Source organism: Colius striatus, chromosome 10 (assembly GCF_028858725.1).
Source record: "Colius striatus isolate bColStr4 chromosome 10, bColStr4.1.hap1, whole genome shotgun sequence".
Taxonomy (NCBI): Eukaryota; Metazoa; Chordata; class Aves; order Coliiformes; family Coliidae; genus Colius; species Colius striatus.
In genome coordinates, this window is record NC_084768.1 from 25405239 (window position 1) to 25431968 (window position 26730).

General features: G+C 39.2%; 1 protein-coding gene across 1 annotated transcript in view; it reads left to right on the forward strand.

Annotated features, from left to right (window-relative positions):
* Positions 1 to 26730, forward strand: part of GLIS1 (GLIS family zinc finger 1) — a 192645-nt gene that overhangs the window by 94138 nt on the left and 71777 nt on the right. The window contains exon 4 of the mRNA XM_062003848.1: positions 1443 to 2544. Within this exon, the coding sequence (XP_061859832.1) occupies positions 1443 to 2544 (1102 nt within the window). The remainder of the gene's footprint in view (positions 1 to 1442; positions 2545 to 26730) is intronic.

Below are 26730 nucleotides of genomic sequence, written 5' to 3' on the forward strand. Positions count from 1 at the left end.
TCATGGGAAAGAAGTATTTTTTTAACCATTTTGTTGCTTGGGTAGGTTTTTTTTTTAATTTTTAGTTCTTTGAGAGCTGTCACCAAGGAAGTGTTAGAAATCATCCCAACTTCCCATCTTAATCTTAGTTGTGGATTAATGTAAATAACAGTGATTAAATGATCTAAGTCATAAACTAAATGTGGTTTATTTGGCAGCTTCATAGTGTAATGTGTGCGTATGTCCAAAATACCTTATGCATGTGTGTTTCATGCTTTAAAATGTGCCAAATTTGTCTCAGCTGCAGTGTCACACACAAGTCACCAAATGCCCAGGTTTTCTTCAGCTTTGAGATGCTAGCATCAAAAAAGCATAAAATTCATGTAAGTGAAACATGTCAGTGTGCAGCCATGGAGCACTGCTCTGAAGGGATTGTTAGTTCAGGTTCCTCTTCTTGGTCTGGTATATCGCTGCATGATGAAGCCATGGGTTAAACCCTCCCGTGCTTCCAGGATAAGCAAGTAACACCCTCTGCTCCTAAGAAAAGCCACACAGTTGAGTCAGCCATAGTAAATGTTTATAGCTGAGATAAAATGTTTTATTTTAAGGCATAAACCAATTACTAACTACTTGGAAGAAAATGTTAGGAGGTAACATTTTCTAAACGCAGTGTTTCTCTGAAATGTGGTGTTCCTCGAGGTTCTGCTTCCTGAATAACTGGATTCAACACACACAAAGATGAAAAATCACCTCTGCAGAACAATCTTCTTTTGATTTGCAGGCCCATGTAGACTTTAATATGGAAATGGGAATATGTAGATTGACAGTTTAAATCTACTGATTGTGAAGTTTTCTTAGTTACCTTTTGTAGACCTCTTAGAAGTTAATACTCAGCTGATCTCTCATTGACTGCAGACCGGTGGTTGAAAGTGAGCTGTTCTTTCTTTGTGTTCCTTTTTCCCTACTGATCTTGCTTCTTTTTTAATTTAGTGAAGGAAAGCATCTCTCTGACATGTAAGCAATGCTCAGCTAGCCTTTTTTGATTAGTGTGAACAAGAATGCCAAGGCGTTTTCCCATTGTGCTCTGAGGAAAATGCTGATATTTAAATAATTAAAAAATGCCCAAAGCTCTCAAAGTTCATTCTCAGCTATTGTTTTGCCCAATCTATTATGCAGTGAAAACCTAGATTGTGATTGATGAACTGCCTGTAGCTGTGGAGGGGAGATTGCCTGTTCCATGCCTAACCCACTGTGTAAAATTAATCCTGTGTAAAATGATGCTGCCTTTACAAAGGTTGTAGGGGAAGCACTGCAGAATTTTTGATGTAATTGCGGTTTTAGACAGGCAACTTTCAGTAAAAAGTGACTGCTTCTATTCTCCAGGGCTTAACAAGTGTTGTGCCTTATACAAAAGTCATAAATCCTGTGGTAGTTAGTGACGCTTAATGAAAACTGTGTTACAGGTCACCCAAGTTTCAAGACTCAGTAGATTCTGCTGCTCCATGCCTGAATGGAAGTCACCCGGCTCAGCACATTAAACAAGAATGCCCGAGTGATTATAAGGTTCTGTCTGAGGCTTCCACACATAGGAGGATTACAGAGGGGATGGAGCTGAGAGCCTCTGGTAGTCTGCATCCTGAAATAGACCTAATGAATAATAGCTTTACAAATTCACTTTCATCCTACTTGTTTAATAATGAACATAGCTCCTCCCTGAGTCCTTTGTCACTTGGCACCCCTCAGCACTCAGCCAGGCTACAAACAAGCAACCTGAAGAAGAGATGCATCTCTGTTGTGCCGTCTTCAGCTGAAGGAATTGATATTACAGCTATCATCCGCACATCACAGACGTCACTGGTCACCTGTGTGAATGGACTGCGAACTAATTCAGCTGGCATTTCCTCTCATCCTGTGGAGATCAGTCATCACAGTGCTCAGAAATCCTCTCGGCCTCAGTCTTGCTCTCAGCCTGGAAACCCTTGCAGTATTCCCTCCCCTCCAGCATGTCTTGTACCTATTTCTGCTGAATGTGACAGAGGTGACTGTGAGCAGATACAAATGCAGCAAGTCGAGGAGAATGGAAGCCTCAGTCTTATGATGAATGGTAGTAGCATTCCTCATCAAAACACCTCGCACAGCACCCAGAAGGTGAGTTTCTTAAAACAAGAACCAGATGACGATTATTCCTCCACTGCTGATATTTTTCGACATCATCAGGGGCTGCCTCCCCCTTACCATCTACACCAGCAACTAAGCCAGACTCACGGGACGCTGCCTCACTTACACACCTCTATGTCTCCAAAGTCCCTTCAGCCCAGCGATGGGGATGAGCCAGACCTCAGCAATGGCAAACAGGCCTGTCAGTGGATTGACTGCAGTGCCACTTATGACCAACAAGACGAACTGGTCAGACACATAGAAAAGACTCACATTGACCAGCGGAAGGGAGAGGACTTCACTTGCTTTTGGGCAGGCTGTGTCCGCCGGTATAAACCCTTCAATGCTCGTTACAAACTGCTGATTCATATGAGGGTTCATTCTGGAGAAAAACCAAACAAGTGCATGGTAAGTCTGGAATATATTTGTTTTAATAGAAACATACTGCTCTGCTCTCTTTCTTGCCCTCTCTTCAGTCTTATTCCAGTATAATTGTTGTGCTTTCTTGTAACTTAGTCGGCAGCAGGCTAAAAGGGAACTGGAGAAAACCTTAATCTAGAGGGAAATGTTTGAGTAAGAAATACTGTAGTTCTTGGAAAAGGGATTCAGTATCCTTATATGAGAGCTTAACTTCTAATGCAGTGCTTTATTTTTTTAAATATTCATTAAAGCATTAGTAAAGTGATGATCAAAGCACACAGCAGTCATTTAACGTAAAACAAAGTCACTGAGCCTCGGGTGACATTTTTAATCAAGAAACATAAAACACAGCTAATGAAATTCTTTTCATTCCTTCAGCTGAACAGTAACCCTTAGAGTTGTGAGTGTAAAAGTTCCGAATGGTAGTTTAGAAAAGAAAAAGAAACTTGTTAAGGATTTGAAACAGTTAAAAGAATAAAAGGAATATCTTTAATTACATTTTCAAAGGTTGTTCGGGGCTTTTTGCATTTGCAAAACAGCTTTAAAAATAAGTAAAAACCATTGTTCTCTTCTGATCAAAAAGATGTAAACAACATCAGTGTTCCAAAAAGAGGATCTTGGGAATAACACCATCTCTGCATCTGCCCACCATGATGACAATATGGCCAAACTAAAATAAAAGTTAATGACTTCCATTAAGCTTTCCACATGTTTGAAACAACAATGATATAAGACCCTGACTGAAACAGATGAAGCAAAACAAGTTTGACATAAGCTTCCAAATTGGGCCATGAAATTTGGAAAGTCTTGTTTGTAACGCCCACACGCGCACGCATGTGCACACACACACACTTACACATACACACATGCACACACACAAATGGGTACAAAGGAAATGGTTATAGCAACATGTTGCAGTTCTTGATAGGCACAATTTTTTTACTCTATTTTATTGGTTTGATCAGAGAATGATACAATGGAAAATGATTGTAAGGAAGTTAGATCAAGACGGTCTTTTCCATGGCAAGCAATAGCTTTCTGTGGAGGAATAGGAAAGTTGTTTATATAAAATCTTACTCTTTTTTTCATTTGTTCAAGGAAAAGCTTGCAGCCTTTCAATAGTTATGGATGGCAGAACAACAGTATTGAATATTTTTACAGAGAAAAATTTTCTCTGTAAGCAGTCATCCCAATTATCTTTTTACTTCAAATGGATAAATGAAAAATATTATCTTAATGCCTGCACTGTTCAGTGGATACATACTCGCTAAAATAATACCTGAAACAATGCAGATATATAGAGAACACCATCGAGTTCTCCAAGATGAAACACTCTAAGACTTACCTGTTTCTTTTTCCTTTGAGAGAAAGAACTGACTGGCTTGTTTCCATAGGAAGATCAATCCCAATTTGTAAAAGTATAAAAGAATTTAACTTCCTAAGCATATCTTTTATTTGTTCGTAAATCATCAAAGGATAATACAAGTTAGTTGCTTCTTTCCAAGCAAAAGTCTTAAGCAGGTAAACTGTGAAAGCATATTTACAGAATTTATTTCAGCCTACCTTTTGTTTTCAATGTTACTGTCATCCAGAATGAAATCAGTCTTCCTCCCACTTTTCTCTCACACTTCTTGAAAGTTTAATACTTAAAATGTGAAACCTTAATTAGCTTTACTAGGATGCTGAAAGATTCAGTAGATTCCATGGGTAAGGGAACTTTTGTCTTTTTCTGCAAAGTGCATATTTGACAGGTATTGTGTAGCAGATTTCTAATGTTACATTCCCATTCCTACAGGAAACTGGATAAACCAGAGACATTAAATCATATAATAGCTTAGCAAACGCTAAAATTTTCCTCAATTATATTTGTCTGCATTAAAGAACTACCTTTTGATAACATCTCAAGGTTTTAACATTGTGAATAGGTTGGAAAAACTTTTTCATCTGATACTGCAAAAAGGTTTCATGGTACATGTATAAAGTCTTGGCATGTAAGTACATAAAGATCTGGCCTATTTGAGCAGATACTGTAGTTCTTCTCCTACATGGAATGGCCCAATCAGAATTAGGAGCTTTGCATTGCACAACTTGCAGTTAACTCTTTTATTCCCAGAGTAAGACCCTTCCACTGTCATTAGAGGTTTCTGTATATTAAATGTTATAACCTGGAATGCTGCGTGGAGTAAAGCTGGATCCAAGTGCGCACGTGAAAAATATGTCTTCTTTGCAGATTTAGTTTTCTGCCCTGTAAAGACCTTGACCTTGCAGGGACAAGATCCAAAGCTGCAACATGGCTACTGAAAGTTATTAATATCAAGTGGGGATTATTTGCCCAAAGAATTCCATTCCACTTTAAACAAGGGTTGCTGTGCAGTGTTTCATTATGCGGTGATGTCATGTCATTTTAAGTGATGGCTTTTCTTTTGATGTGGTAATAATTGTGCTGTTATTCCTGCAAATTAAGAAGGCAATTCATTCTCTGTCTATAGAGGTCTGAGAGTTTGTTTCGGTTTTGCTGTAGCCCTGTTAAAGTAACTTTACATCTCTTGGTATTTGTAGTGGAGATTTTCTTTCGCTGTTCACAATTACCCATTGTACTTTCTTTTTAAGCCCTTGATTTTGTAACTCTCTGTAAGATTACCGGCTGACTAGGTATTGAAGTGCTCAGGAGAAGCTAACAGCAAGCAGCACCCTGCCCCTGTACATAAAAGTACTTTTCCATGTAAAATTATTAATTTCTTATGACAGGCTTTGCTACTATGTACTGTAATAGGCAAAGGAATTTTGGAATTCAAGCTACTTGAGAACAGGAAATACATGAGACATTTTGATTGAAAAGTAAATGGTTCACTAAAACTGCAGTTAATCCTTTTATTATCTTTCCAACAGCAGTTTCCACAATACTTTCATGAGGTAAGCTTCCTTCAGTCCAACTGTAACACTCTCATCATTACAGCTGGTTTAAATTTAGCTAGCCTGCTTCTTTCTCTACTACACACAGTCGACAGGCAATACACTATCTGCTATGGAGAACTACTGATGTTTTGGGTCCATATTCTGCTTGCTCTATTTCATTGCCAAAGCCAGTACTATGAGTATTCTGTTTTCATATTCTGTTAAATATTCTAATTAAATGGTGCCTTCTCATCACTGCGTCCCTCAGTTTGGTTTTTCCTTGGGCTCTGCAAGTAGTCTAAAGGAAACTACCTAATCTCTTTGCAATATCCTGTTATGTTTCATACTTAACTCATGTTATTTTAGTTTTATTAAATTTGGGGTTCATCTGCATTATAATCAAAAATATATCCAACAAAAATAATGATGCAATGCCTTTAAGACTTTAACTTCTGAAGATTAATTTCATGCTTTTTTAGATTTGATGTCCCAGACAATTGGAATTTTGATTGTCTGAGACAGCAAAAATTAGCCAGCTTAAATGGTTTTCACTTTGAAAAAAATACAAAAATTCTCATAGCTGCATCTTTTGCTGTCTTCATAGAGTCATGGAATGGTAGTCTTTCTGTTCTTCCAGTACTTTAGTTGGTAGAACCCTGCTGATGTTCAGATATTGCATCCTCAGTTTAAGCCTCTGCTTGCAAATGTAATTATAGAGCTGCTCATTTAGTTGTCTAGAATTGTTTGATTTGGACAAACCCATACTTGGCTTCTTTACCCTCTTGCACTCTCACGGCTTCTTAAAGAGTCAAAAATTGAGTTCCCATCGCTGCATGTGTATGTATTGGGAGAACCTATATTGCAGGCCTCCAAAGACGTGATCAAGGTAAATGTCTTTATGTAATTGCTACATATGCAATTAGTGTTAAAGGAAAGTGAGTATCATAATGTATGTGATATCTGTGAAAGGAGCTGGACTGTGATAATAGCTATTGTTAATGTCCATAGTCCATATATTTCAAAGAAGCAAATGTCTCCTGAGTATGTTCTTAACCTCTCTGGCACGTCGCATTCTTGCCTAGGTAGTTAAGACTTTGAAGCAGAGTCTTTTCCTCTTGTATATATGCAACATATTCAGTGTGGGAATAATCTTGACACGATTTGGATGCTGTATTGTAGACAGTGAAATTCAGCACCTGTGCTGTTTGTAATCGCTTTTTTTCACTCTCAAAGGATGAGACACTATAGGCACTGCATTAAACATGGAGAAATTAGACATAGAGAAGATAAGTAACTTGCCTAAAGGCCCCTTTAGGCAATCCAGCATTCCAATGCAGATCTTGTGTTCAATCACTACATCACACAAACTAACCATTTGCAATTTACCTCTGAAACAGATTTTTGTCCAGATTACACAAAAGATAGCACTCTGGCTGAACTTCCTGTTAGTTTCACTGTACATCTCTGACGCAGGTGGTTTGACATGTCATAAACCCATGAAAACCTTCATCAGAAGGCTTGGCTCCATTTGTCACACTTCATGGGCAGCAACCTGGTTATTACGATTACAGGAGAAAGGGGCCTGTTGAGCAGATTAGTATTATTGCTTCTGCTGCTAAGGAAACCAATGTGGAATCTCTGCTCTCAGTAGATAGCAAGTGTTACGCTGTCTGCTGTCAGTGGGGAGCATGTGTCTGGCAACACATGGTGAATAATGAGCTCTCTACAGGCTACATCTACAGATGAGTCTAAGGGACAATCCTGCATCTGTGGGGAAATAGGTCTGTGTGCACCAGCTTATATGCTTTGGAGTTACTTCACCTAAACAATAAGTTTCCATGCCTGACTCAAGGGAATGTTGTGGAAATCTGGAAAGTATTTTCAGCTTTTGGAGGGGAGGATGTCATGCACTGATGCCAAAGGAGTGCTTTAAAAAAACAACAATAATATTAGCCTCACTTCTTTCCTTTGAAGTCAATAGTAGGAAACATCCATTCTATCAAAGCTGCTTCACCAGAGATCTCTCTTTTTATTAGGTCTCTGATGGCATTTCCCGATACTGTCAAGGAACTGCAGCATTAAAACCACTCAGATTAGAGAAGCAGATGGCAATTTGGTGGTTTTGTAAAAATACAACATTTGTTTGTTGACAAAAACCACTACAGATTACAGCACAGTGCAAATGGGTTTAAGCATGCACCAGCACTGGAGGGCAGGCTGGCAAATGGCATTAGGCTTGGCACTGTGTCATCTCATGCCCAATGGCAGTTGGTGAATTTGAACTGTTATCTGTCCATAGGAGACCTCCACACAAGCAGATCTTGCAGAGCACAAGGTGTAGAAATTATTTGGCCCAGATTCTGTTGTGGGTGGGATTGTCCTATGTAGGACAGAAATGACAAATGTCCAGTTCTTAATAAAGTATGATGGTAAAGCACAATGGTAAAGTGTTCTTAGGAGCCTGAGACCTGCTTTCTGGAGAGGAGCTCCAGAGAGGTACCTGCCAGGCTTTTCCCTGAGGCATTATCAGCTTCCCAATGTGGTCCTGGGATTGCTGACCGTTGGGACATTGTGTGAGGTGCATCAGCTTTGTCAGGCTGATGGAAAGTTTATGATGCTGGGCCAGATGGCCTTCTGCTCTGAGCAAGCAGGGCTAGCTGCTGTCTTTTTTTGTTATTCCAGTAGTTTAATATAGGTTAGATCTGGATGGCATGATCTCAGGGACAAGGGAACGGGACTAGAGGGTTTTGTTGCTATTGACATTTTCTAAACAGTGCACTATTTTGGAAAGAATGAAATGTTTCTATATTTTAACCCATCTTTTTTACTTTTGGAATGAAAAAGTGTTTAACGAAGCTGCTTTTTTTGTTGTTGTTCGTTAAGAGCTCTCTCCATTTGATTTAGTCAGTGTTTTTATTTTGTTAGTGCAGTCCCTCAAACAATTGTATTTCAGCTCATCCTGGACTGATTTCACTTCATTCTTCAGTGTTTTGATTTGGCTACTGAAATACATCATTTTTACCACAACTCCATCTGTGACATGATTTGAGTAGAAGGAAAATTATCCATTTTCTTACAAAGTACCAGCTATTTGTCAGAAACCTAAACACTCTGAGCTTCTGAAAAATAACTGGCAGTGGTCTGATTGACAGATAACATCTTACAGGAAGGAAACATTTTTGTATTAGAAGTGGTTCTCCACAGTGACGGTGCTGAGTGGCACCCGTGTGGCACCGAGAAGTAGTCGTATCAGAACTCCTTCACAACAAACAAAGCCATTCATGTTGTTTGTCAAATAATATAGGCTAAAGCATGCCCAGCTGAGAAAAGTGAATTTATTAGTTGTGACCTACTATGTCTGACTGCCAAACTTCTAGTCATGTCTCCCAGGTCTTTTTGGAAAATTTCTGCTGGGCTGCTTTCCCTTCCCTTTGCCCAATTAGCACACAAAAATGGCATCTTGATACCGTGTTTTTGTCCTTGTCCTCTTGTCCCACAAAACTCACTAAGTAGTGATTCTTTCTCATTTTAAGACAGAAGTATTTCCAGCTCTACTGTGAGCTGGCTCTGGATGATACTCCATGTGTAGATTTATTCAAACTCCAATCCCAGCACAGAGCTATAAACCTCTCATGGGACATCACCTTTTGAAGATACCTTGCAAGCAGCCTCTTAACTTCCAATTCATTCCAGGTGTATTACAAGATCGCTTTCTTTCCCATGCAGATCAATGAATTCTATCAAATAATCACATCTGAAGATGCAAAAAGAGAAAGGTATTTCAGCCTCTAAGCACTGGGTTTGCAATAACTCTTAAGGATTTCTATAGCTGACTGTTTCCCATGTAGCAAAAATGTGACAAGATTTCTTTCTCACTACGCATCCTGTCTGGGAGTGAGTTGTCCATCAGTCTCACTATATGAATCTGCATGGTACTACAGATCAAGTGGTACACCCTCAACTAGTCACATGCATTCTCCCTTCTGGTCAGAAGGTTTACAGAGCAGTAAATACAATTATCATCTACCTGATTCCTGTAGGAATATCTTAATACACCTTAAGAGTACTTCAAAGATGTGTCCAGCAACATGTGCTGCTGGAAAGAAGGTCACATTCAGTGGTTTGAAGGCAGTCTGCAGTTATCTGGCATCTAGGAGCAGTGAGAGATGATTTTTCCCCATGAAATATCAATAAAATATTTGCATCTGAGTACTATTGCCATTTAGAAGGTGAGGAGCTTGAAAGTCCTAAAACCTTAAACAAAGTCTTTGTGTTTGTGTTCTTGAGGCTAAGTGCTTGGCTTTATTTTATTTCTGTGTGTGTATTCCATGGGGATTATTAAAAATGGCATGAAATTGTTTTGAACTCTCAATGTTTTAGCCATTCTCAGTAGCAGTTAACCTCAAGAAGGAAAAACAGTTTGAATCACCTAGCAGAAGGCTTGGTGAAATTAAAAAGCAGTAAAATAAAATACTGTTTAAAAACTGTGCCAATGATATACTCATTAATGTTTCTTATTAGGGCAATACATTTTAATACTCTGTATTAGTGAAACATATGTCATTTAATAAAAATGTTAATCTGCATTTGCAGGCAGCACAGAGGCTGTTCAGTATCGTCTCAGGGGAGAAGGAGGAATTTAGTGCATGTTAAAAACTTTATACAGTCATTTATACAGTTGGATCTCAGTTCTAAATGTGATGCATTTGTTTGTTACTTCGGGGCAAAGCAGTAACAGTTAGCCTTTAACAATCGGATGAGAAATAAAAGGCCATCGTGCACAGCGCAGGGTGTTTATATCGGCTTGGGCTTCACAGTGGGCCAGATTCTGAAACCTTCACTCACTTATTTGGTAAGTAGTGCAGTGGGCCTAATAAAAAATAATGTGCTATTTAAATTAAATAAATCAAAACTTGACCTTCTTGTGTCTGACAACTCACACTGAGCAAGATTTTCAAAAGCAGGCCCTGGTTTTGAGTAGCTTTACTTTGGATGTGCACTGCTCTGATAGGGCACCTCTGAAGTTGAGGTCCTCTTTCTCTCAAACAAGAGAGTGTGTAACTGAGTTGCTGAAATTTCAGGAGCACTTTTGAAAATTTAGCCCTTAGATCTCCTTTTCCTCACAAGTCCAATGAAATAAATCTCTGAAGAGCGCAGTGGTGATGAATAATCACGGTGAGGTAGTCAGGTCAATAGCATAATGCATCCATAATGCTGTTTTGCATCTCTAAACATTCCTTCTGCTGAGACTCTCAAAGCTCTTTCAAGCATCTGCTTGCCTATAGCATTTCCTGTGCAGTTAAAACTCTTGTGCTCAAATTCCAGATACAGTAGAATTAAGGCAAATTACTGTGCTACTTTCTGTCCCTCTTTACATTGGTGTAATTGCAAAGAAACCCCGAATTGATACCAGAGTACGTGAGCCCAGAATGTCTCAGCCACAAAGTGTTGAAAGTCACACACTGGGTGCCTTGCAGAAAAGGTAAGAAAAACACTTTCTTCTTCTGAAAGTGTTTTCACTTCCACTTTTTTATTATAGTTGGTGTGAGACTATGCACCTTTGCTGCCCAGAAAGTCCTTTCTACTTCAGAGCGTAATTCATGTGAGCAAGCCTGTAAGACAGTGGTTTTATTCAGCTCTACAGCAGCTTTCAGAGAAAATGTTGCCATTGTTGAGTACTCAGTGCCCTGTATTCTGTCTCAAGGACACCTGTATTTTCTGAGTTTGGGTAAGTTGAGGCTTCATTTCAAGTAGCTGTGCATTTACATCACAGATATTTGTCATTTCCTGACTTTCTATTTACCTCTCTGGGCTGACTGTGGAATCAAGAAACAATTTGAGCTTTATTTCAAAGCCTGCTTTTGTTGTTGATAGTAGTGTCTTCTCTTGATCTCCTTCTTTTATTGTTGTGTACAGATAACATATGTATGAAGAGATCCTACACTCAGGTACAGTGTAGCTGCAGTGTTAAATAACTGATCTTGATCTTTCTTTTGAAACTCCATCCAAGGCATTTAAAAGTGGGAAATGGAAAAAGCATGTTCTCATAATCCAGCTCAGTAAAGTTTGCACAACTGGTCTTTGTTTCATCATCCCTACAATAAATCTTTCATTTTTGCCAATTGAGAATGCCTACTAAATCTGCAAATGATTACTTCCCTGAATTGTGTTGGGATTCTTGCAATACATTTTTCTTACATGGGTAATGATAAAATAAGAGTCCATCAAAAATATTTTATTGCCTGGCAGAGAGCCTTTTGTGAAATGGTTTTGATTCAGAGAGATTCTTCCAAGTGTTTTAGAACCATTGCTTACAACTTTCCTTTAACCCTTGCATGGAGGGCTGCCAAGCCCTGTGAATGTCAGAAATAACGTTAGTCAATCAGCAACTGGTAGAAGCAGGACGTGGGTATCGGTTTAACCTGCAGCCCTTGGACTCGGGCTGAGCGCATGCTGCTTCAACATGTACTTGTAAAGGGTATTGTGTTACTATTAGATTAGAAAGCTGATGAATGTCAGACTGGTGGGAACCTTGTAAAACTAATCTGCTGTGTCCATGTTGAGATGATTTCACTCTGTTTCACTGAGAGTGAGGAAGATGGAGTGCTTCAAAAACACAAGGCAGAACTGGTAGGGCCATCTGGGTCACTGAGCCTCTGCAATTCCAGGTATCGTGTCACCTTACAATAATCTCTTCAGTACACCCAGAAGCATAGAACATCTTTATGTCTGTACCTTTGAGAGAGATATACTGTCAACCCTATCACTTGTAAGTCAGGATCTTTCAAAGATATGTGAAACAAATGCTGCCCTTTCCCCCTGATTTCAGAATGGGTACAGCTACATTAGTTTGCCTCTGCACAGGAACTGGCCAGCCATAGGAACTGATTTGCTTTCTCCTATATAAATAGACACAGTCTCAACCCAGTTCCTTGTAGACCTCAAGCACATCACCTCTGTGTAAAACAAGGCCCAAGGGGCTACTCCTGGAATGGCACAAGTTGTGATGCTCAAAAGCACATTCTAGTACTGCAGGGAGAACAGCCCTGGCAGGAGACCTACTTTATGATACTTGCCTGCACTCATTGTCAAAGAAGACAGCAATAGACCTGACTTGGTGTGGGATGCTCTCAACATGACCACGTCGAATGCTTCACACGTTGCCTGCCTGCCTGCAGGTAATAAATTGTCTTCTCAGACGAGACATAGGGAGAGTGGAAAAAAGCAGATTATATGAAAATATTTAAAAGTATTACAGTTATTCACAGACTTTTATCTTCCTGCCTATCCTTGCATGGTGGTGGTGATCTCAGAGTTCACTGTTTCTAATGCTTTAGTCTAACTAAACATTTTTTTGCTGGTGTTTTAAGGCCAAGGAGTGAGAAGATGACAACAACCACAGAAACCAGACAGATGTATTAGATGCTTTAGTGATGGACGTGACACTGTTAAGTTTATGGTTGAACTTGATGATCTTAAAAGTCTTTTCCAACCTAAATGATTTTATAATTCTGTGCACAGAGCACACTAGTTCAGCCAGTGTAAGTCTTTTAGCCTGGTAGATGCTAAATAATGTGCTTTACACTTCAGGTTGGCAAACCTCCTCTTGTAAATGTTATACTTTTGGACTGAAATGATATGCCAGAGTTATCTCAGATGACTACTGACCCTTTTTGTTCAGCTTTTGAAAGGAGACAATCAGAAGTACTTCCAGGTGTGAAGAGACTTTGCTGAATTTAGAGTGACAAGAATCAGAGATACACGATGAACGTTACAGGAAAGGCCAGGCAAGGAATTCTGTCTCATCTGTCTTCACAGATGGACATTTAAAAGTAGCAGAATTAGGACTTTGTTCAGTGTTAAAAAGTGTTTCCTTTAAAAAGTTGAAGGGATCAGAGTGGAAGGAATCTGCAGGTGTGGGTGTTCTTAACTGTGGACTGTGATATCCCTGTGGACTGTGATACCCTCAGCCTTCCCTCTGTAACTCTCAGGCAAATTGTAGCTGGGCCACTAGGATAACAGCACGTTTAAAACATGAATATTTGTAGCTGAATTACTTCATTTCTAATGCTGTAAAAATACCATTCACATAATAGGGTATTGGCCTGCAAGTTCTCATGATTTCAACTGTTTTGGAGTTACAGGAGTTCTGTTCATTCATGGCAAGCATCCATCTCTCATTTTAGCATCTTTGGCACTTGCCTAAAGGATGGGAAATTAAAAAATGATTAAGGGGACAGAGAGACAGTCTTTTAAGGAAAGATTAAAGGAATTAAACAAGGGCTGGGCTGGGGAGAACAAGGAAAGGGAGGGATTGTTTAGAGGAGAATAGAGAATAAGTAGGAGTCATCAGGCAAAAATCAAGCAGAGGAAAATTTAAAGCTATTCTTTCAGTAAAAAAAGTCAAAAAAATGAGGTGTATTTTTGTGGTGGAAATAAGTGCCACACTGGATGATCTATACAAACTAGACTGCCTCAAAACTGGAAACTATATTGTACAGAATCATTTTGAATGTAAACTGTCTTATTCTGATTTCTGCTATTCTGTGAAAATCGATTGCGTTGTTAGGCATAAGAGAATGAACTGCATAAGCAGGCACAGGACTACAGCTTCAGTCTTTAGGTGTCTGCAATCTCAAGATATTCTATGTGTATTTTGTCCTCCTATTGTTGCTGTGAGGTAGCTGAGGACAGTCACCACACAGAGAGATGGTGCTCAGTATCCCCTGAGGTGCGGGTTCTGCTGTCCTTCCGTGGCTCCCAGGCTTTTGGACTGTTTCACAAACAGATGCTTCCTTTGTACTCTGGGAAGTACAAAGCCAGGGATGACCAGCTGATGCAACTTGACAAGAAAGATATATTTCATTTTGCTTTACCTGATTTGACCTTTATAGAACTAAATTTCTCTTCACCATGTATGAAAGCAGATTCCTGGTCCAACTTCCTCAAAATTCAGGCAATGAAGTTCAAGTTTTGGATCAGGCTTGTTTGGTGTGTGTTGATTGTTGTTATATGTGGACAACAGAGGACTATCTTTGTGTAACATTAGTGGTGCAAACTTAGAAGGTAGATTAGGCTTGTTTTCAGTATTTCAGCTTGTTGTATATAGGCTGATATGTGCAAATTGTTTTAGGAAAGCCTGTATTGGCACACGTCTATGAATGGCAAGAGAAAGAAGTGGGTATTGTAGTCATCCCAAATACTTTCAATTTCGATTGTTTATAGCAACACTGACAGAAACTAACACTATACACAAAACTGATTTTGAAACTGCCCCTTTTTCAGAGTTAATAACCCACAGGCTAATGGAAATTTGCCAGTTTTTACCAGCTGGGATCTGGCCTGGTTTTGCAGGGAAAGAATAGTGCAAGGCGAAGAAACCATTTGGATGTTTGAAAGTCTGTGATGGTTGTCTTCTCTCATTATATAGCCTTTGCTTTTTTTTTTGTATGTTATGCTTATAATGAATCTGTACTTAGCAGAAGTGCTTGCTTTGTCCAAAGACAGCTTGCCCTGATCATCCAGGAGTTCCCTTTGAAAAATTGCATTTAGATCCACTTGTGTGAAAGCCCAACCCCATCTCAGTCAGTGTGAAAGAGCTTCTATCAGAGGATCCACTGACCCAGCTCAGCTGCTCTAGCTCCACCCAATAGAAGATACTCATGCATTTTATGATACACTATTTCAGTTACTGCACTCAGATCTTTCCAAGGCATTACCTGGGGACTTCTCACATGATAGGCATGGTTGATTTGACTCACATAATTAAGCTGGGAAAGGCAGCCTCTGTATCTGAGTGCATTTCTTTGTAAAATCAACAAGAGACAGAGCAAGTCATTTATAGCAATAACATATATTAAAAAAATACTCCCCAAAGGCAAGAGTATATAATGCGCATTATGTTCAGGCAAGTGTGGGATCATTACTGTCATTCATGGTAATTTCATTTACCCCTATGGCTCCAAATAATATGTGGCTTGTAGCCTTGTGAGTTGGTGTGCATTAAGAATTGCTTGGCAGCCTTACATTTTTGGAAGGAGAGCTCTTAGGTTTTAGAAGGCTCTTTGGTTTTAAAAGTTTCTTTACTAAGATAGATGATAATTCAGTTCACAAATTGACTGGAGTTTTCAGTCTCAGTTTGCAGAGACAAATTATGAAAGCATCTAATTGTAGCCTAAACAAAACCATATTTTCCTTAAAAACATGGCAGCATATCATTATAAATCTATGGTGCTTTGCCCAGGAACCTTTTCAAGGAAAAAAACCTGTGTGTGAAACAGTCACTTTAGACAAAACAAACTAGCAAGCCTGTATATTAAATTGAGTGCTTTTGATTGTAATGTTGCTATTGAGTGCTTTTGATTGCAGTGTTGCACTCAAAATGTTGCCATTGTTTCTATTCTGTCCCTCCATGCCAAGACACCACTGTATGCTTAAGTAAATGGTAAATATAGAATACTGGCAAGTGTAGTTTAAATACAGTTGCTGGTAAACAACCATAGCTGGGCTAATTTCCAGGAGTGATTGTGGCCAATTTTAACTTAGATTATGAAATATGAAGAACAAAGAGTCTTTAAATCTTGATTCCCAGTTCTTTACATCATTTATCAGCATACGGTGGCTTTATTCATGACCTGAGTCTGACTGATAAATTTTGATAAATGATTCATAATGTTATTAGAGAAATTATAGACACATCATTTAGCTATCAAGTTGCTGGCTTATGTGAGGGAAAGAGAGATTGATGGGAAGGGCTGAGAGCAAAGGGGCTGATTATTCTGCTAAATATGTAGAAATGGTTGCTGATGAGAAGGCAACTCTCTGCTGTTAGACATGCTGGACCTGCTGTAACATGGCCATTGCAACTTCCAGGTGGGATTATAGCTAATGCTGCTCTCCCACCCTCCCATCTGCACTTTGCTTTGGCCTGCCTGCGCTCAGGTAGCCAGTGACCATGCAAAGATGGGAGGGAGAGATACCTCTGCTTTACCATGGTGTCCACCAGCTGTGGTCTCTCCATCCTTTATGCACCTGCATGGAACTTTCCCAGCTGCAAACTTTAAAGCCTCTTCCAATTCCTCAATGCAATTTCAGCTGTGCTGAAAGCAAGGGCAAAATTCATACGACAAACAAGTAGGAGCACAGCCGAGGTTGGAACGATACAAGCTTAATGATCAAGCCCCAGCTCACAAGATGTGGAGTGCTTCTGCTGCAGAGGTAAGTGTCTTTTTCTGGGCTTTGCTGTGCTGCACACAGTTCTGTTGTACAGTACCTCTGAATGCTGCTCTCCTGAAGTTGCTACACGTGTTTGAAAACAGTGACTCAGTTTGGTGATTCGCTTTGGGAGGCTTTGAAGTTTTTAGTTCAGGTTTAAGGGAAATACCCAGGAACTTTCATTTCTCAGTGAATTCTATGGTAATTGCACACTGCAGCAATGTTTAGCCCCAAACAGTGGAAGATATTGGAGCCTTTTGTTACAGCCAGTCATAGCCCACTGAAAACCAAGTGTTCGTCAGATTAGGCAGCCAGCTGATGCCTGTCTGTCTTTTAGGGACTGGAGGGGAGAGGATGATGACATATGTTTTATTTGAATGTGTCCATGTACAATGCTATAAGGAGAAGAAAGACAATTCCTTTATTCTTTCTTTGTAAATCTACACAGTAATTGATTTAAGTTTTGGTCTTGAGGTGTCCACAAAATAAAAAAATAAAAGAAGAATCAGTGGAAAAAGAACAATCCATTCTTTTTAGCACAGTATGTCAGTTAATTCAGAGATCAGTGAAATTGACAAATAATAGTGGTGCTTAGTTGTATCTCCTGATGGTACCAAAAGCAGGCCTGCAAGGTGGCCATGGCATCATGTGCAAGTGAGCAGCCATGAGGGACAGTCTCGCTCCTGTGCCAGTATGAGGAGACCTTGTCAACTGCTGAGATCAGCAGAAGGTTCAAATACCCCTTTTTGTCTGTGTCTTGTAATGGACGTTTTATGGAGGGAGCTGGTTGAGAACAGAAAAGGATCTGTGAGGAGCATTCACCTTTATTGAAGCTTAAAGGTTTTTTTGAACCCTGTGGTAGTAAAATGTAGACTTGGAAATGCCAGAGATGGGGTAGACAGGGCTGGTGTTTGGCACAGGAGAGGCGCTGAATAAGTTCCAGTTCAGGACACAAGCTCTTATTTCCCTTTCAGGAAGGCAAAAGGTAGCTGTGTGGGAGTCTTGTGGCTCAGCTGCCCTCTCTGCTTGTGTTTTGTTTGGATATTTCTGATCTCTTTACCCCTTTGGTTGGCAGTTCAGGTTTTAGCAGTAGTATCCTGTGCAGTAGGTATTTTGGAGGTTGACTTTCTTTGTTTGTTTTGGGTCTGTTTATGAAAAATAATGGCCTGTAAAATGCTAGCTCTTTTTTTTTTTGAACTATCAGAATAAATGCAGGTGTTGTGATGGGTTTTAGTCATATATGAGCTATATGGTCTGTGTTATTTAAGTATTTGCTCATCGCACTGCCTCCCTGCTCGCTCATTAAGCCTACTAGAGCAGTGGCTCCAACGAGGAATTAAGTTCACTGTGAAGGGAGTTTCTCCTTTACTTCCAAAGCTACTCACGGTGTGTTTGGAAAGATAAATAGAAAGCAAACACAAAGAAAATGTGAAAACCTTATCTAGAAACACAGTCTCACAACACAGAAAATAAGAAAGTTGGAGGTTACATCATATGATTGTAAGAATACACTATTTTGTTTTCAAAACTGTTATTCAACAGTGGAATGAATACTTGAGTCATTTAGTGTTTGAACTTCCAAAATGGCTTGTGGTTGTTCCAGCATTCTTCTTACACAGTCCCCAAGGAGACAAAAGTTCGAGGCAGTGATTAATCTTCCTATATGAATGGCCTAATCCAGCATTTACTGATGTCAGAAGAAAGCTCCTCATACACTTCCCCAGACTTTGGAGCAGGACAGTGGTTTTTAAGTATTATTTGTAAGCTGCAAATGAGAAGCAAGTTAGGAAAATCTTTCCAAGTACTGTAGACTCAGTTTAAGAAACTTCAGTATTTTGTTGTAAGTCTACCTAGGAATCTTAAAATTGCTTAGAAATCCACAAACACGTGGCTTATAACTCATTGGGGTGGCTTCCTACCTTTGACCTTTGTTTTACTTTATGTCACTTGTGTGTGTATGTGAGAGTAAATAACTTAATCCTAATTGTCTGAAGATACACATATAGACAGATAACAAAAGATATTGCTTATATAATGCCATAAATTTGTATGGTGTTTGCGTGTAAATTATATATATCTGTATACATTTCCTAGAGCATATATGGCCAATATAAATAAATTCTTGTCACAGTAGTGGTTTTTATCTATATATTTGCCTTATAAACTAGCAGGTAATAATTTTAATTCAAAAGGTCCTTCCAAAAATGCAATTAATGTCTTTTGTTATAGTTTCTCTGGGTTTAATAATCCCTTCTTCCAGATTTATATTGGTTTCTGGAAAGTAATGCTTATTAGAGTGTTTTTCCAAATTGGCCACAATAATCCACTGAAATCTGCCAGCTGAATCATTGCTATGCTTGTGAAATTGCCAGGATCGCCTGACAGTTATTACTGGGCTGGAAAGGGAGGGGGAAAGGGAATGAAAGTTTCATAATATGTCACTGTTATTGATACCTTGGCTATGGGTCTTAGATTTCGATTGAAATGTTTGCTGAATTCTATATGAAAGATGGAATGCCTGGCGGTAGATTGGCAGTGCTGCTATAATGGAGATGAAATTTAGCAATTGCATTAGGCAACTGTATTTCATTCTGGGCATGTTTTAAACATTATATATATATATGTGTGTGTGTATGTGTGTATACTCTGCTGCCTCCTTGCCCCAACCTGGTTTGTGGAGAAAGGAAAGAGATATATATATTCCCTGAATCCTAGAACTTGTGTAAAACACGTTACCAAATCACAGTTAAATCATTCACCTGCTGCCAGGCACATTTAACATCTTAATCTGCTCATTCTCTTCTGTATGCTGCAGATGAATGTAAGAAGCAGGGAGTCAGCAGCCTTAGGGTTTGGCCTGGAGAAGAGGTCGCTGAGAGGAGACATTATTACTCTCTACAGCTTCCTTTATGAGCCGAGATAGTGGATGCCCACTTCAATACAGCCAGAAAAATAAGATTCTGAAACATTTTCATTACACAATATGTGGTTAAAATTATTTCCATCTCAGCAGATGTTGATGTGCAAAATGATGCTTTAAACCAATAAACTTCCCCTAAATTTCCCTTGTGATGGAGGTGAATTTCCCTTTAGTACCAGCCAGGGCAAAAGGCACATTGTTTTGAAGTATCTTTCTGGTGGTTTCTGTCTCCTGCCATTGCATATGGGGTCAGCTGGAGTGCTTTTACAGTCTGCCACACAGACATGAATCCCCCATACATACATTGTGATCCGTAGGAAGCCTAAGTGGCAGGCAACACGTGAAGAATCAGTAGTGCTGTTGACACTTGAACACTAAATACTGACACGGGCACAAACTAAGTGGACTGCAGAAAGAGTCATCTTCCATTTTTATGGCCTTAGAAATTGTAAGATAATTTTTATTACTCTGATTGGAACAGAGATGATATTTGTAATGCTTGTTTATGCCATTTCAAACTTGAACATAAATCTCATTTTTAAGGGGATTTTGTGGTTTTCTTGGCTTTATGGATTTAAAAGAAAAATCTTTTTATGCATTCTGCTAAATTAAACCCAAATAAAACCCAAAGAAAAAAGTGATTCTTTAAAACAAATTTATTATTTCATCCCTTCTTTGGACAGGAATTTTCATCGGGAGACAAGGATAGAACATTCTATTCAGCTCTCGCCCGCTGATTTATGCGGCCGTCGTTATAAAAGCCGTAACGATGTCCAATAACTGGTAACAGCAACTGTAAGGAAAAGCTTTGTAATACAACTCCACTCCTCTTTTTCTCCAACAGCTTTGTTGGTGGTCTAGATGTAATTCCAAAATGTGTTAGATGGTTCTCAGAGAGAAGCATGCAGCTTTTTCCTGTTTTAAGAGAAGTCCAGGCCTAAGATGGCATCGTGTAGACTTCTGCCATGGCTCTGAGGTACAGTGGGCTTCCCGTAGAAAGCTGCAGATTGAGAACAATAGCTGTTATTTTTCCTTCCAAGCAGACTTTGGATTCTGGAGGGGTAGCTTCTAGGTCATACTTTTAACCATGCCCTAAGTGTTAGGGGATGACATTTAAGGTTAGAGAGTATATACATAGCAGTATGTGCCTGCAAGTCTGGTTATTGCTAAAAGGAACCATTAAGAGTTTGTTATTGCAAGGTAGTAAGAATCAATTGTCACTTGACGTTGAACTTGACAGTATCATTCAAAAGGTCCCATACTGGAGTCAAAGAACAGGCCTTTGCTAGCAGCTACCAGAGAGCAGCAGGTGAAATGTGACTGCTTTTTCCTATGTTTATACATAGAAAATGACTGTGGTAACCTTGTGGTATCTGCTAGCAAATACTGACTTGTTAATGTTTCCCAATATAAGTGATTGATGTTTTAAAAGCTGCTTTTTTAAAAGAAGGGGTTTTAAAAACCATCAGATTATTTTCAGCTGACCATTATTATGGTAGTGCGTTGTTTATGGAGGTTATTTCCATATGAGTAGCCAGAGTTGTGTGTTGTATGAGGGGAAGTTGGTTGTTTTTCATATATAAGGGTGTGTGTATAATACTTGTTGGGTTGTTGGTTTTTTCAGATTAAGATTTCTCCCACTGCAAAAAGGGATGTTGGCATACAGACTTGACCACAAGTGAACTGCACTTGTTAAGTATTTAGATGAACAAATAACATTTGCAATAAAAAACCCAAACTTCTTACACAGAAAGTTTAGGAAAAATGTTTGGGGAAAAATAGTCTTTTATCCCTACCTCCCTATTCTAGGTACCTCTAGCAAAGCCTCTGTGACTGCTTTGGTATCAGAGTCTAGCCTTTTTGTGACTGATACCCTTTGACTGACTAGACAATACAAAAGACATGTACAGCATCAAGTTGTTTTAGTAACTAATATTTGTCAGTTTTAAAAAGTTTTCTTTTAGGCTGAGTTTTATGTAAAGCTGTTTACATTAAAGTGACATCCAATTAAAGTGTATCATGTAACCCACATCACAGTTCAGCACACGTTTTCTGTTTTAACTGACATATGGCCCTGTTTATGAAAATAAAAATCATCATGTTTTGATGATATGTTCACATAATTTATGTGGAAAAGCAGGGGGAGAGAAGCAGGGAGAAGGAATGCTTTACTGTGTAAAGCTATTATTTTCTGTGATTCATTAAATGTCTTTTAACCCATGTGCACAGGCAAATCCCTCCTCCCTCTATTCCTTTCCAGCTTTCCCCTCCCCCCCGCTATTGTCCATGCTGGACAAAGTATCTTTTAGGGGCAGAGCCAGTAGATAGACAGAAACACTGCATACAGCATCATCCCACACCACAGGTGTTTTTACAGTAAGGGATTCTTTAGTATTCTGTAGAGGAGATAAATTAGTTAACCTAAAAACAAGTCTGTGGACAGCAGAGCTAATTAAACATATTTTCCGTTGGTTGTCTCGAGCCTGAGTGCCTGTGAGGATTCTGAGATGTCTGGGAAAAGACAGTCTTCTGTTGAGGTCTTTTCAAAAGTCTGGCCCCTACTCAGCTGCTAATTTTCATAAAAGCTAGCAGGAACTTTATATTTTTTCCAATGATAGAATCATAGAATTATTTCAACTGGAAGAGACCTTGAAGGGCATCAAGTCCAGCACTTGGCCTTATTGAAACTCATGAAATTGGCCTTGGCCCAGCCATCCAGCCTATCTAGATCTCTCCATAAAGCTTTCCTAACCTCAAGCAAATCAACACTTCCACCCAGCTTGGTGTCATGTGCAAACCAACAATCCTCTGTCAAATTTGACTAGAATATTCTCTCTATATAGAACACTTTCTCTCTTGCCACACTTAAGTGTTGCAAGAAAGGCTAATTGCTTTCGTTAAGGTAACCTGTTGGTAGGGAAAATGGGTCCTTTTATAAAATGGCCATCAATCAGGGACATATCAGCACAAACTTGATTCTCAAGGCACCTACAGCCAAAGCTGGGGATTTGGCGTTTCCGCCTGTGCTGTGAGCCTCAATGACACTGATACTGCAGAAAAGTGTAAGGCTCTAAATTATTTTAATCTCTTTAAGGCAGGACCATGGCAAAGCATTATTTAAAATAATATATTTGTGGTTTTCCCTTTAAACAATTACATTTAACCCCTCAGTTCTTATTTTTTCATATAGCAGCACATCAGTGGTAGAAAAATCTCTGCTAGGTGTCAATATCTGCAGAGGAAGCAACCAGTGAGTTTACAGTGAAACCAAATTAATTCCTGGCTTTCTCACATATATTGGAAGGTATAATTTGCTTTAAAATGTAAGCAACATAAATACAGTGAATCCTTTGCTTATCTATTCTTTTTAGGACCAAATGTTGGGAATTATTGTTTAAATAGTAACTCACACATGAGAATGCAAGTCGTGTTGATGGTAATTGGATTGTATAAATCAGTATGCCATCTCTTCCTTGCCAAGGTAAACTAGACTGTACACCTGGAGACTGGTTATTTATGGCATGAGACTGACAAATGAAACCTTCAGCCTGTACAATTTTGGTCAGTAGATGTTTGGCCACTGTCGTGGATAGGAATTGAGTCACGTCCTGTGAGTGGACTTTTTAATGAATACTACAAAAAGCTCCAACGAGACATCACCCAGACATTTGATTTGGACTGTGTCTTAATACATGTGATTTTGAAGCCTCACCAACGTTTTATTGGAGCAGGAACAGAGCCTTGTCAGTTTAAAGGCATTACGCTGTAATTGCCCTCCGTTTTTAGCTCTGTAATGACTTTTAGAGTCATCGTTCTTGACATAAGTTAATGCAAAGAGGGAAAACCCACATTTCCTCATTTGCCTCGAACAATGGAAAATCATAATAAACTTTCCATTTACCATCTGAAGTCCAGGGGGATCTAAAGTGCTGTTGATAATATTAAATCCTGAGAAATGCAAGAGTTGCAATTGAATATGGCAACCTCTAGCAGAATCTTCTCTTCTAATGAAGTATGTGCATTATGTATAGTTGTATGGTGATCCTAATCAGAGTGCTGAGATCCTGTGCACTCTGGTTTTGATCATTATTACTGAGGCTAAATAGGCATAGAGCCAAGATGTTGCAGGGTAATAATGCAGGAGTTCAGGAGTAGGGAGGAGAGGGTGAGGGATTATTTATTGGTTGGATAAATGAGGTTAGCAGTTATTGAATATAACAGAGGCTTGTGTTCCTAAAGTCACTAAGTATTTAAACAATGGGGCTATGAAAGAAGAATGTCTGTCAATTTAAAAAGTAGAAACAGCATCATGAGTGAAGTAGAAGACCAAATTCAGGCCCTCTAATCCTGAAGTAGCTTTCAGAGTCCTAAAAAAGGGTAGAGTAGAATTACAGCCTCTAGGATGGCAAATGAACATCCACTAGGCATCAGCTTTTTGCAGTGATGTTTCACGGCAGTCTTGCAGAGAGTTCACCTTTGCAGACCACAGATGGAAGTGTCTGATCTCTCTGTTTCTTAGATGGCTATAGGTTTGTGCATGGGTGTGAGTGGTGAGCAAAATAAATATTTTCCAGCTTTTAGGATCACAGAAATCCATTACATGTGCTCATAAGCTTCACTTTCACCCAGATCATTAAACACGAATAGAAACTCTCTCTTCGGTGCAGAATTGTGCTATTTCCCATCAACTCCACCTCAGAGAGGCATTTGGGTTCCTTGAGTAGGTAAAGCTGAAACTGTGACATCTGCCTCTGTTCTGTAATTTGATTCCTAGAGTTTTGGCAGTTTCTTTAAGGAAAATAATTTTTACAGGGTTGAGTTTTTTTGGCTTTTTTGTTTTGTTTTTAATTAAAAAAGTCTGAAGCTTTCATCAGAGAAATTTCTGTATCCATCCAAAAGAGAAAAAACCCCCACAAAACTATCCAAAATAATTGTTCTCATAAAAATTAAGGAACAGAAGGAACAGAGGTTAATCTTCTTAAGATTCTGGCTTGCTCTGATGTAGAAGTTAACAGAAGCTAATGGGAATGTCATGTTACTTGGGGAGAGTCTAGAAGATGTGTATACAACACACACACACGGGAAATCTAATAGTTGGCTTTAAAGCACTCTTAGCAGACTGTTCCACTTTGTTTTGAAAGCTGAGTTAGTGGCCAGTGACAGGATATTCTGTGCAACAGAGAGAATTCTGAGTTCCTGCTACTCACTGCTCTTCTGTGTGCAGGGCTGCTCACAGATATCACCTGACATGGTCTTGAAGCAATTCTTTTAATAATTTAATGGGAACCTACCCTCACTGCTGTGCTCAGGTGGTCGGTAAGAGAAGGACCATGTTTGTCTGTACTGCAAAGGTGGTGTAATTTTGATGCCTCTAAAAAAACTTTTAAGAAATAACCAGTGAATGTGTCAAGAGTGTGCTAAGGGTAGGGCAGATTTTTACTTGAAAACAAAGTATTTCAAGTTGTCTGTTGACAGAAATAGTGTCTACAGAACACCACCGATTTTTTTTTTCTCAGAGGGGCAAAGTGCTCAGCAGCTTTGAAAACAGACCGCTTTTAAAGGTGTTTAAATAAGGATTTAGGTGAAGAATTTGGCCTGGTTTCAGCTGAAATTAATGAGTTGCTGCAAGCAACATTAAACAGAAATATCACAGTTTTCAGAAGAGCAGAACAAAAATAAAAACAGAAAATGCACTTATCTGAAAGTTTCAAGAAATGCATTGCAGGTGAATTTTGGATAGTGCAGTCTGTGGCTGTCTAAGCATGTTTTTATTACAACAAATTCTACTCTGTGTAGAATGGTTATTTGCCAGTTATAGCTATACCTTTCCTCTCCTGCTGAGATGAGATCTTCTCAGGGAGAATTTCCAGCTGCCCATCTGATGTGAGATTGTTGGAGATTGTCTTCCAATGAGGTCTCAACTATATATGCTTGCCTCCTTTTCTGTGTGCCACTCCAGGTCTCAAAGGACTTGTTTCCTGTTCCAGAACAGTTCCCAGTTATTCTGGTCAATGGAAAACACCTGCCAGTGTGAAAGTGAGGAAGAGCTTCACAGGGGAGGCTTTCTCACCCTGTAGTACTTCAGACAGTCATTCTGGGAGAGACGAGGTATATTGTCATGATATCTGCAGTTGTCAGAAGGATCCTAAAAGGCTGATTTTAAGTATTAAAGTCTTGAAGATTAACAACATGGTCTAATCAACAAAGATATTTATCTTTAGTTTCTCTGCCTGGCAGTGCAGTTTGATTTTTGTCTTTTACTCATCTCTGACCATTCTAGATAGATTTTGGCTGAAGCTGTGTTACTGTTTGGTGGTGGCAAGAAGCCTACAGGCTAGCCTCCATGACCAAGGTGCCTGGAGCACTCTTTTTAATCATACCTTTTGAGTCATCTACACTGCAAGACTGAACCTGAGTTAACCCTGGATGGGGAGGATTGTGGTTGAACTTGTGACAGAAATAATTTTGAGGTCCTGCATTAACACATGGGTGCAAGCCAAGTGGAACTTGCAGGTTTCTGCTCCAATGCAGACAAGTCTTGTTTGTCAGAGGCACTTGCACTTGTGATTTGAGGTTAGTGGATTTATGAGAAAGGAATTAAGGTGGTCATAAAACAAGACTTAACTGTACTTATTCATCTGCAACAGTGGAAGCACGATGCTTCTGGTTTTTGTCTTCTTGAATCAAGTTCAGTGAACTCACTTTAATAACCTGTCCAGATTGAAAGGTTAAATACATATACCTTGCAGAGCTGACAAACTCCAACACCTTGGGGACTTTTTGAACCTAGATGGGATCTGTAGGCTATCTGAGGCTATTAAAGACCTCTTCTACTTTAACTGTCTGTTAAGACACTGAAATTACTAGGTAACCTGGTCCCCCAACTGTTCTCTGAAGAAGAAGAAGAGGTGGAAACATGCTGAACAGATTAGAAGGCTTGTCTGACAGTGGGTCCTTGCTGAATGGTATATCACAAAGTGAATGCAGTTCTTAAATCTGCAACATATGGCCTCTGTTTTGATGCTGTGCAGGCTGACATTTGAACAGCATCACCATGGCTGAGGCTCCATTATGGTTTTCTAATAAATACATATAATGCATAGAAAATCAAAAGGAAAAACCAAAAGAGGTTCCAGAGATTTGTA